This window comes from Sinohyriopsis cumingii, chromosome 1 (assembly GCF_028554795.1).
Source record: "Sinohyriopsis cumingii isolate HCF-2022 chromosome 1, ASM2855479v2, whole genome shotgun sequence".
NCBI lineage: Eukaryota > Metazoa > Mollusca > Bivalvia > Unionida > Unionidae > Sinohyriopsis > Sinohyriopsis cumingii.
In genome coordinates this window covers 141,905,066-141,920,841 of record NC_142961.1, presented here as the reverse complement: position 1 = coordinate 141,920,841, position 15,776 = coordinate 141,905,066, and the positions used below count along the sequence as shown (strand labels likewise).

At 37.5% G+C, this 15,776-nt stretch overlaps 1 protein-coding gene across 1 annotated transcript in view; it reads right to left on the bottom strand.

The window, feature by feature from the left end:
• Nucleotides 1-15,438, bottom strand: part of LOC149808039 (interferon-induced protein 44-like) — a 70,568-nt gene extending 55,130 nt beyond the window's left edge. The window contains exon 1 of the mRNA XM_089972950.1: nucleotides 15,293-15,438. Within this exon, the coding sequence (XP_089829076.1) occupies nucleotides 15,293-15,308 (16 nt within the window). The 5' untranslated portion in view covers nucleotides 15,309-15,438. The remainder of the gene's footprint in view (nucleotides 1-15,292) is intronic.
• Between the last annotated feature and the right edge of the window lie 338 nt (nucleotides 15,439-15,776).

The following is a 15,776-nucleotide window of genomic DNA, read 5'->3' as shown; positions in this document are numbered from 1 at the left end:
CAGATTGCAGAAATAAACCTTCCTGCGCAAATTAATCAGCGAAATTTCGACCCAAAATGCAATTTCAGGCATAAAAAAAAACAACAAAATTGGGGGGGGTATTGTAAAATTTGTTTGTGATTGCAAGATTGGGCTGCAATTTTATGAGTAAATTTGATCAAGACCGACTCGATATCTACTACGTGGATCATGAAGATTAATCGTGACAAATCCGTGCGGTGTTGCCTGAGCGTGACTGAAGAAATTTTTGAATTTATTTATATCCATGTCGCCATTGCACCAAGTTTGATGGATATTCCTCAGCGTGTGAGTATCAACGCCATTAAAAACTGATAAAATATTACAATTATCTCTAATTACCTTCGGAATTTGCGTATATCGCTGCGTCACGTAAATCACATCGGTGTTCCTATGTCGGCCACGCGAGAATATCCTAGCTGGGTTAGTTTGTTTATCCAGCATTACATCATCGAAAACAACAAGATTATTAGCATCACCGTTTAAACTTTCCACTGATGGAGTTTCATTGATGTCCGTTATAAATTCTATCGTGCCATCCTCAGTATTATCGCTAAATTCTTTTAATACCTGATAACATCGCTGATCATCAACAGACGGCGCAACCAAATACAATTTGTCCCATTTTAACCATCGCATAATCAAATTTAGCAACAATTGCGTTTTTCCAGAACCAGATGGTCCAATGATTATCATTCTAATCGAATTTGGTAATGCCTCGATATGTTTTACTTGCTCGCGTTTTTTCGTGGCTGAAAAATCAATTACATTCATGTTATTAGAATATTATGGATTCATATTGTGTTAAGTGTCGCACTCGAACTGCTACGCTAAATCCAATCGAAGTCGTTACGCGCAACAACAGGAATGCAATTAAGGGAGAATGTGAAGTTTGCAAGACAATTAAGTTTAGATTTGTAAAAAAAAAAGTAGAACCGGAGGAGACATCGCAACCTCCTTAACAAATCTGCCTGGAGCTCCCTGGGCGAAATATCCCGGAGAGAAACATTTACCAGGATATAATTACTGCGGACCCGGCACGAGGCTAGATATAAGACTTAACGATAATAATCAACCAAATCCTGGCGAGGATCCAGTAAACGCTATCGATAACGCATGCTACTATCACGATCTTGCATATCGCAGCGGAGATTTACAACAAAGACATCTCGCTGATATTAAATTAATTCACGCAATAGATGCTATTCCTGATAAAAATTTCAAAGAGAAATTGGCAACTTGGTTGATAAAAGGAGCAATGAAAGGTAAATTAGTACTAGGTGCTGGTAATTTATAATGGAGCAAATATATTATTCTCCGCGAGGATTTTGGCGAGGAAAATCAGCAATAGCCAAACTTGCTAAGGCAGCAAAAGTAAAGCAATCTATCGCTGAATCGTGGCTATCGAGGCAAGCAGTCTGGCAAATTTATCTTCCTCCGCCTAAGAAAATATCATATGCGAGTTTCTCTGTCAGTGTTCCTAATGAAGTCCATCAGGCTGATCTTATGTTTCTTCCTTACGATACCGTTGACGGAGTTACATACAAATATGTTCTGACGGTTGTTGATATTGCTAGCAGATACAAGGAAGCGGAACCGTTATCGAATAAAACAGCAACAGATATTGCTAAGGCGTTTAGCGAAATTTATTCACGATCTCCGTTAACATGGCCGAAGCTTCTCCAGGTTGATCCAGGACGAGAATTCCTCGGTGCGGTTAATTCATTGATGAAAAAGAATAATGTTAAAATCCGACGTGGTATAGTTGGTGTTCATCACAATCAAGCTATCGTTGAGAGATTCAATAAAACTCTTGCAGAAAGATTATTCGGATATCAGTACGCGAGAGAATTTATCCAAGATAAACGATCTCACGATTGGGTAACAAGATTACCTCACGTGATTAACGCACTAAATAACGAAGTAACACGAACAATATCAATGAAACCCGCAACTGCAATTACAAAACCAAATATACCACTAAAGCGAGATTCTACTATTCCACCTGTGTTAGGTAGCGTCACGGTCAGATATTTATATAAAGAGGGAGAAGCCGAGGGTGGCAGAAAAAGAGCAACTGATCCAAACTGGAGTGTTACGACACATAAAATATCAGCTGTAACAAGATCATCAGGAAGGCCAGCTATTTATTTTCTAGATTCATTAGCACCACAACGAGGATTTACCAAAGAGGAACTACAAGTAATTCCAAAGGATACTCAATTACCACCATCGTCGTTAATGTGAAATTTAATTCTACCTAACTGAGATAATTTTCTTACTCGAGACACGGCTAGATAAACTAAATTTGACCAGGAAATTCTATCATCGACGATCCAGACCTGGCCATCTACTGTTAATCCCTGTGATGAATGTATCGTTGCTGCGTATCCGAGTTTCCATGGCGATCTTTCTGCGTTTATTGCATCATTGACAAGATTAATATCAACGAAAATAATATCATTCAAAACTAATATTTTTTCTTCTCCACATGGCAAAATAACATTGATATTTTGTTTCCTAGTATCAGTTGGCCTATAACACAACGGCACCTGCAATGTTGGAAATTTATCACAATGAAGTTTGAATAATATTTCCTGAATAACATCGCGAACAATTTTTCTGCTAGCAACGATCAAATGATCTGGACGCCACAAAGTTAGAAAATTATCCATCGAAGTTTCGTCGATTATTTTTCTCATCACATCACATTGAAATTTATTAGGTTGCAATCGAATCATTTTTTTAAACTCGGTCAGTAAAATATCATTAGATCTATAATCAGCGTCAATTTCTTCATAATAATCTACAAAATTTCTAAGCCACCTGTGAGGAGATTCACCATCAATAGGATCAGGTTGGCCGTGATCTCCGCACATTATTACTGCAGTATTTTTTTCTTCTAGCCAACCCAGGAATAATTTTAACACAACTAAATTTACCGTGCAAATTTCATCAAATATTATAATCTTGTTGATATATTTGTTTCCCATTCGAGCCGGATCCCACAATCCACCGCTGTACTTGAAATAACTATGATAAGTACAAGAATTAACGCCACGTTGTTTTATTTCTCGCGCTAATCTATGAGTTGGAGTCAACACGATCATATCAGATTTTGAAAATAAGTTTATTGCTCTTGTTGTTTTACCACTACCGCCAGGACCATTTAGGTAAACGAATTTGTTTCGTGAAATTGGATCGAACACTGATACTGCTGTTGATACTTCATCGCATTTATCTTTATGAAATTTATCGCAATCTTCCACATCCGCGTCCTCACAATAATCTAGAATATCTTCGTTCTTTATTCTCCAGGTTCCCCAGGAACCATTGGTGATTAAATTTTCTAGCCTGCACTGATATTTCTTATCGATATAAAATGAATCCGTTGCAACTCTTACCGCGATATCAGAAAATTTATTTATCATCGACAGCAAATTAATACTCACATAAGCGAGCATTGATGATCTTAAATGAGTATACTGTGCTGATTCTCCATCAAGATAAGTGATCACGGTACCCAACTTTTCTCCATCAATAATAATATTTTCTCTGTTGCAAAATATTCCACGCGATACTGTATCGGCAATAATAAAATCCATCTCAGTATCATTGATAAATAACCTAGCGTGGCGATGTTTATGATCAACTGATCCTCCTTGAGTAAATTTACCAATTATTTTTCTTCCAATATCTTTCGCGTTCTCACAATCCGTGGGTAACCACACCTCGGTCTGCTTTCTATACGATATAATTGCTTCACTTACCGTCAATGATATTAACATCGACGAATCCAACATATATCTCAACAATACCGTAGGGACCCATCTTCGCTGAGATAAATGCCGACCAAACCAAATATAACAAATTTTATGCAAATTTTCAGCAAGTTCGAATGAAGTAACATGAGCGAATCCGGTCATGACAAAATCGGGTAACGGTCCGTTAATTGCAACTCTAGTCATCTCGTTGGTGGGATGACCGAATTTAGCAAAGTAATCTGCACAATCGCCATACCCAAGGAAACTTCCAGGATAGCATGCGCTCATATCAACGGAAATCATATCCTCGAAATAGTATTTGGTATTCCATAATCCTCCATGGCCGTATTCGATACAGCTAAGTTGAATATCATTGAGAAATTCATTTCTTGTAGGTTTCCACGAATTTCTTTCTCTAGCAGCGTGAGCAGCAACAGACGAAATGGTAAAGCAATTTGTCAGTAACTGATCTGGATTTGACGAATACTTCTCCGCGATATTTTTCATCGATTCATGTAATATTTCATCTCGGTAAATATCTCCGCGTGGTAAGATAAATTGATCGTATCTTTCTTCGCTAGAAAATAACCAAATCGATATTGGATCGGACTTGGCTAATAGTTTGATAAACCTAAACATTGCATCGGAACTATCTTTCCCAGATTCCACGGGATAAAACTTAACAACACGATCTCGCGGGAATATCATTACCGACTGACTCCACGCATGTGAATTATGATCAACAATTTCGATTGGTGTTCCTCGAGAATTATACGGCGACGAATATAATATTTCACCCGATAGCGTTTTTACTGTGATAGGAAATTTAAGTTTCTTACTTAACGCAGCAACATCATCGATTGATGCGCCATCAGTAACTGTCTTTGCCCATGAATTAATTTTATCCAATCTCAATTGAGTCAGACCAGATCCGCGACGGGCATTCCTCATATGTTCGATAACTCGCTCAGCTACACAATTTATTTTCGGAGATTCCCTCATCGCAGGTAGATTTTTCACATCAGGATTATTATTCAGCCGATAAATTCCATAGACAACAGCACTAGAAGGATACGCCCTAGCATAATAAGGACCATCAATCCCTAATAACAATCCTGGTTTCGAATTTTTATCAAGAACAACATTTTTCTTACCGCCACGTACTGGATCTCGTTTATCACGAATAATCCAAATGTCATCGGGCATTTGTGCAATAAATTTTATTCCGAAAATAAATCTCTCTTCTTTGTGTGAGTTTTTTATATGTTCGATTATCTTCTTCGCTCGCTCCAGATTCATCGTAGCATCAACGAAATTAGTTTTCCAAGTTGACCAGGTATGAATCGCTCCATCATCAAAAAATTCCTTCTTCGCACTATCAACTTCAGGAATGATATATTCTGCCTCATCGAGATCAAATAAATCCATTATTATATTTTAGACAAATATCTAAATATAATGAAGCAATGCGCGTGGATAACAGTTGGATCAACAAAATCATGTAACAAATCCTGCAGAGGTGAATATTGTGGCGCTCATATATACGAAATTCGACGAGGTAACAAAGGACCACAGCGATGTTTAGTTTGCCAAGTTGGTATTCGAGGAAAGACAAGATTATGTTTCTCCTGTGGAGGGAAAAAATATCGTGAGTTACGGAGATATTATGAAAAAAGATCCTCGTCAGTGATATCTTGTGAAGAAGATTATATTAATCGTTTCAAAGCAAATTACGATTTAAACAAAGAGAATATCATATATGGAAATGAAATCAGCGATTCCCACAATGAAAATCACATGCGAGTATAAATCGCATCCCATCATCGAAGGTTACGAAGCATCTGAGGATGGTAATGTCAGAAACATCAAAACAAAGAAACGTGTTGGTAGTATTTGTAATTCGGGATATCTCAAATTTACAGTCCATAAAAGAAATGAAAGAACAGAATGTTATTCGAATCATAGATTTGTGTTCGAATGCTACAAAGGACCAATAGAGATCGGACTTGTTATCGACCACATTGACGGTAATAAACTTAACAATAAACTTTCCAATCTGCGCGCGGTAACCCAGAGTGAAAATTCAAGATTTGGTAATAACCGTGGATTTCCTAATTATTCGAAGACTGTTAAATCAGTGAATCAGGCAACAGGTGAGGAAATCGCGTTTACATCGATGAGTGCAGCAGCAAAACATTTCTTTATTGAACCACGATCAGTACAATTTGTGGCAGAAGGAAAATACAACGCAACATTTTCTTATGATGCTGATTCGTGGATCAAATTCTCCTATGTACCAATAATATTTGATTCGGAGAGTGACGAAGAATAATTGAATATCTCCGCAAAACAAAAAAAAAAGATTAATTTTGAAAATTTCCCTGGATTTTATTTATTTTTTTCGCCCATTTTTCCCACGGAGATAGATTTGGAAAATCTCACTTGCGATTTAAAAATCTATGATTTCACCAAAAGATTGATACTTACAGTTTCTCCTCGTATATCAAGTAAATTTCCTTTCTGATCCGTTAGTTTGAAATTTATTCTTGTCAACAATCGATTATGACATCGCAGGTAAAACGGATTCATTGGCTCCTTGATTATCAAATAACCAGGAGATGCGCTAGGTGAAAATGAATACAATATAAAACCCTGATGGGCTTGATTTGACTCTGACGAATCAACATTATAACTACCCTCGACAACGTCCGCGTGAAGATAAATCGCGATAACTTCCGTTATATTAACGATACCCGGCGATATATGTCGTCCACCTTTGTCAGGATCGTTATTGTGTTTAAGAATCAATTCTGAATGTATTTTTTTGGTCCATGCGGCATGTAATTTCGGAAATAAATCATCAATGGTATCAGTGACGGATTTTCTCATCGCATCAAAATCAGAATTGGGAAATTTGAAATTTGGCAGTGTTTCCTCGGTTAATTCAAATACTCTCATGAATTTTTGTTTCTCACCCGAGTTCTTGATCAACTCGAATTTGCTAATAGGAAGAACATATTCGGCAATTGATATATCGTCGACTATCGCCCGAATAAACATATCATGATAATATTCAATATCATTCGCAAGTTGATTTAAAATTTTCACGTGCTTTATAATTTCGCTACATGAACCAGATTTATTTAGGATGCATTCATGAAATGATCCTCGCAATAAATTTAATTGTAATTCGTGTTCTTGAATAAACTCGTCTAGTGTTCTTCTTACCAAGATACCGTCTATGGGGGCTATTATCCTGTTAATGTGGGTAGCGTCGAAGATTTTCACATCTGGGGGGATTTTAGGAAGAGGCAGCCATGAGAGAATTCTTTCGTTAATAAAAGTGAAAGCGAATATTACTAGGTTAATTTTGTGGTTATTCATGAGATTGATGGCGCTGTGGATCAGAGGCTTGTGTTTGATATCTCCATACCATCCTTCGTTGGTGGTAAAATCTTCCTTTTTTGGTTCCGGTATTTCTGGAATTGCCTCCTCATACCAACCTGGAATAATAACATCCGATTTCTTTGGTTTTATCAGAGGTGCAACCTCGGGCCAACCTAATATATTCCTGATCGATGATTGGTAAATATCTACCACGTACGGTGATTTCACTTCTATCATTGACGATAGTGTTGGATCATGTGCAGATATTTTTATTCCCGGAGTAGCATCGCCGGTTAAATTTGATATTCTGGTAGTAAACTCATTATTCAGCTGATCAATTTCGTAACTACCGGTTGGTATACCAACGACGATCCAATCCGGCGTTCCATCGGGTTTATTTTTATTTGCAAAAACAAGTGAATTATTTGGCATCAAATTACCGAATGATTTCGATCTAACATTAGGCCAGCTATTGTAGACGCGCAATTGTGTTAACGCAATTTCATTAACGCTAATTGGTGTTGAGAAATTAATACTAAACTCGGGTTTCGTTGAACTTAGTGATATTAACGTTGTTGTCGGCGGTGTCGTGTTTGTCACGATCTGGGCTAACTCGGACATTATTAATATTCATTTGTTCAATCTCCGAGTAAATACTAATCATTGAAGAAAATTCTAGATCGGATATAATACCATCGTTGAGACTCTCAGAAAGTAACAATGATAACTTCGAGTACGCATCATTTACCTTAGTTAGTTTATTTTTGTACAAAGATAACTTTTCACTTGTGCACGAGGATATTTTTTTTGCGATGATATTAAGAACACCCGCGATTGCTGTTGTTGACGAGATTATTATTGTTGCAACGATTGGCGCTATCATTGTTACCGCGGATAGAATTATTCCTGCACCAGCGACCACAGCTGATACTGCGTACACTGCAACATCAATGATAACTAATTTGCGCTGGTATTTATTTATTTTTGTTTGATAATCGTCAAGTTGTTTTCGCAACGAATCCTGCCATGATCTCGCCTGATTGTAACGGTAATCAGATGCGGTCATTATTAGTTATTTATTTGATTAATTCCTTGTAATTTCCTACTTTGATAGTTACCGTCTCATCAATTTCATCTGGAACACCAACTATTTCCAATCCCGACAAAAATTCGAAAACTATACTATAACCAAACGGTCCCATATTGGTTCTATCTGGTGGTTCTAACACAAATATATTATCATAACCTGTGTACATAATATAATTAAAATTTTCACCAAAAATTTTACCACCTGCGGCTTTTATTTTAAAACCTATCGGAGATTGAATAAATATTCGATAATATCCACTAATTGGCGGTTTAAATTTAAATGTGTTATTCACGGGTGTCCACCATGCCTCTTTTCGTACCTCTACCACAAGTGGCACACTGCAGGTAAGATTTTTTGTTTCTACTTCCTCTGGTATCGAAATTCGCGATAATCTTCCAAGGTTCATTGACGATATTTTTGTGTTGATATTGTTAATTTTTGTGGTTGTTTCGATAATTTCCCTACCTAATTGCTTTACGTCAGTGGCGTGACCAGTTTTATCGACGGATTGGTCAATCTTTGCTGTTGCAGCAAGAAGTTTCGTGTTTAAATCTCGAATTTTTTCGTCGTACGTTGATGTATCGACTTTTTGACGCGCTAATTCACGTACCACGTTAATTTCATCGTTGATGGATTTTATTTGTCCTTGCATCAAGTTAATCCCCTTGGTAAATTCAGGAACAACAACATTACCGAGTTTAATAATTTCCTCGTTGATTTTTTTGTTGAGATCGTCGATGGATGGTTTCTGACCCATCGAGATATTTACTTCGTTAATTTCGGCAAGAATACTAGTAATTTCCTCGTTGATTTTTTTTATTTTTTTGTTGAGATCGTCGATTGATGTTTTATCGATTTTCTGACTCATCGAGATATTTACTTCGTTAATTTCGGCAAGAATATTAGTAATTTCCTCGTTGATTTTTTTTATTTTCTCGCTAAGATCGTCATGCGATGCTTGATCGGCTTTTTTATCTGATGCGAAGGAAGTATCACTGGATGTTTTTATATTCTCGTCAAATTTTTTGCTAAATTTATCTAAAACATCGTCAAGTTTTTTAAGGTCGTTATTTAGCCTATTAAGTCTTTTTGTCATTCTATCCTGAAGATCGTCGTGTAATGCTTTATCGGCCTTCAGGGGTAACTTTGCTATAATATCGGCGATATCAGCAACAGATTTTAATACCATCTCCGATTGGCGAGTAAATTGACTAATGTGATCGCGGTATTCGTCTCGCTTGATTATATCAGTTATTTTAACGTTGCTAGTTTGTAATCGCCCTTCGGTATTTTGAAAAACAGCAACTTCGCCAGGATCCACCTCTGACAGCGATAAAAGATTGTTAATATCGCTCTTGGTTGCGAATTTTGATGTATCGATGTCGACTGCGTCTTTTTTTTCTTTCCTAAAGAGAGATCTACCGTAAATGTCAACCATGATATTTATCTACGGTATATTCAAATAAAATTTTGCGAAAAGGACGAGATGATTTTGAAATTGCATCAAGGACGTTAATTGACTCCGGGCCGCATATTGGTGGATCTGCTAATGTTTGTGTTGGAAGTGTTGAATACCAAACCGGAAGTTTTAGTTTTGACACATATTTGATAAATTCATTTGGCGGTGCTAATCCGTATGAGTCGAAGTAAATGATTTCGCGAGGATTAATCGCGTAAGCAACCCAGTGAGTGCCAGGACCAGAATTTTTATCGAGGTTTATTATTCCTGTCTCGGTAGGATTTGGTTTATCCGGTAGTTGATCTCGCATAAATACGCCTCTGAAAAATTTTATTTTCTTTTTTTTTGCTTCACTTATTAAATCTAAATTTGAGGCTGGTAGGCTCGACTTAGACCGGATCCGTACGGGGGTCGTCTTAGGTAAAGTCCTGATCCTTGTTGCGGCTGCAACAATCTTGTGAGAAGGGGGAGAAGAGGGAATATCCCTCCCTTTTTTTTGCGATATCTTCCTCCGACGACCTTTCTTCCTAATGCGGAACCTATCCCTCCAAGTGCACCTAATCCTACTGCCTTTGCAATCATGGGGGCCGCTGCAGCTATTAATCCTGGAATAGCGGCGAATAAAGGAAAAATACCACCTACTTTGATCATATCTCTGATTGCACCTATCGAGAGATTCAAGCGAATACCAGTATTTGCTGATCTGGCTCTGGTGAAATGTCCGTGTTGATTTTTAGTTAACGATAGTTTGTTAGGTCCACCGTGAAGTTGATTACTTTTTAAGGTTAAACTTAAACCTCGTCGTGCTGTTGTTGCTGCATGAAGTTTTTTCACCTGACCGGGGGTCAGAGTTACGCTGACGTGATCGTATGGCATATTAATAATCACTTAATCTAAATTTAGAATTTATTACATGTTCTCTACGGGTGCGTCGATAACTCTCATTCTACCACTGATACCCTCCAGGATCATTGTTCTATCACTAAGAATAACCGCGATTGCTCTTGCTGGTCCTCCTGTGTTAATTCTGGCTTTGAAATGAATATCGACAACCGACTGCTTTACTAAATCGAGATGTTCCAGGGAAAAGTAATAGATAGGATATAATGTATTAAAATCTAGTTGTGATATTTGCAATCCGGTATCAATATTTTGATCGCGTCCCATAAAACTTAGTAATCGATGATACGCGCGTGCCGTGGAATAATTTTCAAAATCAATGGATATTTCCTCTGATGGCTCCTGTTGGCCATTTATTCTCAACGATACGTTTGTTGCCTCGAATTTATCAAATATCATATTACTGTGATTTTGATCGTCTCTGATCATGCTTTGCAGAGCAACAAAGATATGTCTGGGTGCGGAAGAGCCCTGCTGTGACGCAATTCGCCAGGTAAAAATTCCGTCCATATTAACATTTTCGTTGGAGTCAGTCATTGTTGTCAACCAAGACATGATGGATTTTCCTCCTTGATTCATAAATGATAATAATTTTTCTTCTATGATCATCGACGGTGTTATTGCTGGCATCCACAAGGTAATTTTTTCAAGGACAACTTTACCAGGATCACCAGGATCTCTCCAAATGGCTCTGTCATCATTGGCATCTCGAACGAAAGATATCGTATGCTTCGCTCCGTAAATAACTTTTCTGAAATGTCTGCAAAATCCAAAAATATGAGATAATGGAATTGCACAGGAGAATTTTCGTTCATCTCCCTTCAACATATTTTTTCTTATGGCAAATCCAAGATTGTAATTGCCATTGGGGGCAATCATCGCTGAACGAACATCAGCGGGTTGGCCAGCGGGGTCTACCGGTCTACCAATATCAAATGGTAAATGTTCAGGGTAGTTGGAATTATCCTTGGCAAACATCATACTAGGACCGGCTGATCTGGTAAAATCATCCGAGTATCTTGCTAGACCTATGATAGTCGTTGCTATATCAACGTTGTTCGTAATTGATTCAATCTCTCTTCCATCAATCATGTAAGTGGCATTCTTGAATAATGCCATGATACCATTATTGACAAACCCAACACCAAAATCCGCATCGTAGTTGGTACCATCAGCTGCCTTTACAATTTTACCAACAAATTCGATATAAGCCTCAGATGGAAGAAAATATCTTGTTGTATCGTGGACTTGAATTTCCTTCCGATTTCTTGAATCTGGCTCAACTACATCGTACGAGAAATACTGGAAATCTCGCACTGATGTGTCCCTACCTACTGGCTCGTCCATATCAAATACTTCATTTGACACTTGTGCGAACATTTATTATTAATAATATCGTCTAAAACGAAGACCACTACCTGAAACAAAACTTGTATTTGCTAAATTTGTATTAGCAACATTCTGCGCTAGATTTGTATTAGCAACTTCCTGCGCTAGATTTGTTATAGCAGCTTCCTGTGCTAGATCATTTATTTTTTTATTTGCCGCATCATTTATGGCCTTACTGACTTCAGGTGGCATTTCGCTGGTAATGGGTAATTTGACGGGTTGCTTTTTACGTACTAAACTTAATATTTTATCTTTGATAGCGTTGAAGCCTTTACTGGCCAAATTACCGATACCAGAAACAGCAGTCTCACCTATCTTTCCTATCGCTTTCAACCCAAATTGCTTAATCACGGGTCCAATTTTAGGTATTACTCGCGTGACAAGACTTCCAATGATATCGCCGAATCCATTACCGTGAATATATTTGTATACTGGCAATCGAGAGTTTACTATGCGAACCTGATTAGGTCTGCGTTGATGTTTATGAATAATCATATTATTTCAATTGTGTTGATTTAATCGATGAGTTCATCGACAAACTCCTTGTAAATGTGAGAATCGATGATACCACCACGGAATAATCGCTGACAAATATCTGATGCTTCGTTGACTATCTCACGGGAGTTATTTCCGGCTCGCTTTCCTCCGATTAATACTTCGAGGCGAGATACATCGTTGACAACACTATCGGGACAAACTGAATATCCACTTCCTTTCTTTTCTGGATCCTTAAATACTTCTCCTGACGAACTAGACGACGACGTCAGTGGTAAATATATTTCTGGTGGAGGTGAAGGTGAACCGCCCCTAAGTGTTGCACCCTCCCCGGGGTCGATTCCCCATCTTGTTGGTTTTTCAGTGGGACCCCTGTAGTTTGACGCTGTTGGTTCCACAGGTGGGGGTCGCCAAGAGGGGAATGCAGAAGGTTCCCTTGGATATAATGTAGGAGAGAGAAGAGGGTGATGAGGATCAAAGGAAAATGATTCAGGACTATCACTTTTAGGTGGTGAACCTTTATCTTTAGGTGACGAACTTTTACTTTTAGGTGATGAACTTTTACTTTTGGGTGGCGAACCCTCAAATTTGGGTAGCGAACCCTCAAATTTGGGTGTTGAAATTTCTACATCTCCCCTTACCTGATATCTAATAACATCCAACAAAAATTGTGAAAAATCATCATCTTTGTATCTTATTGGTTTTCCTAAACTACCAAAATAAACTATCGCATGCCAAACAAGATCGTTGACTTTATCAACATTAATATCTTTTTTCAAATAAATTTTTTTAGTTTTCAAATCAGTTTTTGAAGCAATTACAACTCTCGCAACATCATCTTCACGAATTTCATGTATTTTATCTTCATCCAAATAATTATCAGCAGGTAAACTAGGATCAGGAATAAACGAACCAGATTCATCGTATATGTATTTAGGTACAATTATTGGTTCATCACTCTGATCTTTTTTCTTTCTTGATTTTCTTTCTTTTTTCTGTGGTGGAATATCTTCCTTTGGTCTAGCTCCTAATTCCTCTGGTTGAAATATTGGCTCCTGTAGTTGAATATCTTCCTGTAGTGCTGCTTTTCTTCCTCGTTTTTTAGTTTTTTCCTTCTTCTCCTGTTGTTTTCTTTCTTTCTCTAGATTTTTTTCTTCCTTCTCCTGTTGTTTTCTTTCTTCCGCCACTTGCTTATTAAATCTTTGTGTATCTCTTGCCGCTTCTAAAAATCTTCTGTAACGTGGATCCGTTACTACACTCACATGTGTTTTTCCCGTATAAACTTTATATACCATGCTGTACCAATTATCACGAGTCCCATATCTTTTTTTTCCTATTGGAGTCAAATATTCATTTCGATCGCTAAAATAATTTTCCGCAAAATCACCAATTTGTTCTATAGTATACAATGCCGAGAGAGGTCGCGATATCATCTCCCATCCCTCCTCGGTAAAATTTTCTTTTAAATTCTCAATATTAAACTTTCCTTTTATCATTAAAGGTTTTCCTTTTCCAGGTTTTTTTCCTCCAGGTTGTTCTCCATCAGCAATTGCAAGTTGTTGCGCCGCTGCTGCTATTGCTAATCGCTCGGGTAATGTTCGTGATTGCTCCTCAATACCTTTCAACATAGGAAAGATTCCGCGTTTCTTGATATCTGGATCTTTTTCGTCGCCATATACAACCTGTTCAATTGTTCCGGTTACTGGCTTCAACCATTTTGCCGAAGTTTCTGAAATTCCATGTTGCATATCTTCGTAACCACGAACATTTTTCTTAAATAATTGTTTTGTCGGAATAAACTTCTTTAATGCCGCTAATTGCTCTCGCGCTAATCTAGCAGATTGAGGTTCTCCAACTGTGCTAACTTTTCGACTCATCTTATTTTCAACTATATTGTTTTATTGTGAAATAAAATTAGTATCCGCAGTCGGAATTTGCAATCACAAACAAATTTTACAATACCCCCCCCCCTAAATTTTGTTGTTTTTTTTTATGCCTAAAAATGCACTTTGGGTTGAAATTTTGCGGATTAATTTGCGCAGGAAGGTTTATTTTTGAAATCTGAGGCTTCTACGGAGAAATGTTTGATAGGAGGGTTAAATTTATCTGAGCCACCTGGTCTGTACGACTTCCCTGCTGCTTCAGAAGCAATGGTTAGGGCATACAATATACTATTTCATAAAAAATCAATTTCCTGCAGTGACCCCAATTATGTTCAGTTCGTTATTTACACAGGCATTATTGCAAACAAATAACCGGGAACAAATTTCCATAACTGACTGACTAATCGGAAGTGGGTTGAACTAAAGAGATTCATATATCTGTGTCTGGGATATTTATGCATATTTAGTCATTTAGGCTGTATACTGTACAACTATTGCTGGTAGCTTGTACACTAGACTATTACTGGTAGCTTGTATACTAGACGACTAATGCTGGTAGCTTGTACACTAGACGACTATTACTGGTAGCTTGTACACTAGACGACTATTACTGGTAGCTTGTATACTAGGCGACTAATGCTGGTAGCTTGTACACTAGACGACTATTACTGGTAGCTTGTACACTAGACGACTATTACTGGTAACTTGTACACTAGACGACTATTACTGGTAACTTGTACACTAGACAACTATTGCTGGTTATTTATGTTATAGGCCACTTTAATACGCAATGAAATACACGTGGAAATGTAGACGCGTACCCCAAATTACTTGTGATTCGTCTCGGTGATTGACAATGATAAACGTTTAATCTAAAGAAACGTTTATTTTTTACAATCAAACTTACCTTTACAACTTGACATATCTGACGAACTTCAGTACCGCCTCCCTTATACACAGAATGATTTCAAACAAATGTTCTAAAAGTAAACGTCATGGGTATCCCAAATCACGCAACGTTGGAATTGAAACTGAAAGTGCAATTGGGTCACACAGTTTTTCATCAAGTCATTTAGATGCTCATAAAATGTATTAACGTTTACAGAGCTCTTTCGAGAGAGAGAGAGAGAGAGAGAGAGAGAGTTTCGATGGTTGAGTAATATATGTAATAAATTACCTTGCTTTATTTGATCTTATTTTGGACAATACTCTCGTTAGTGAAAAAATTATAATGACACTTTTATCTTTCTTAAAACTTGTACCCACGGCCGGATTAACCATAAGCTAATTAGGCCCTCATAATTTGTAAGATCTCCTTCAGACACCCTCCATTCCATAATGAAGTTACCCTAACCCTTATGCCCCACATAACCTTAATCCGGTCCTGCTTG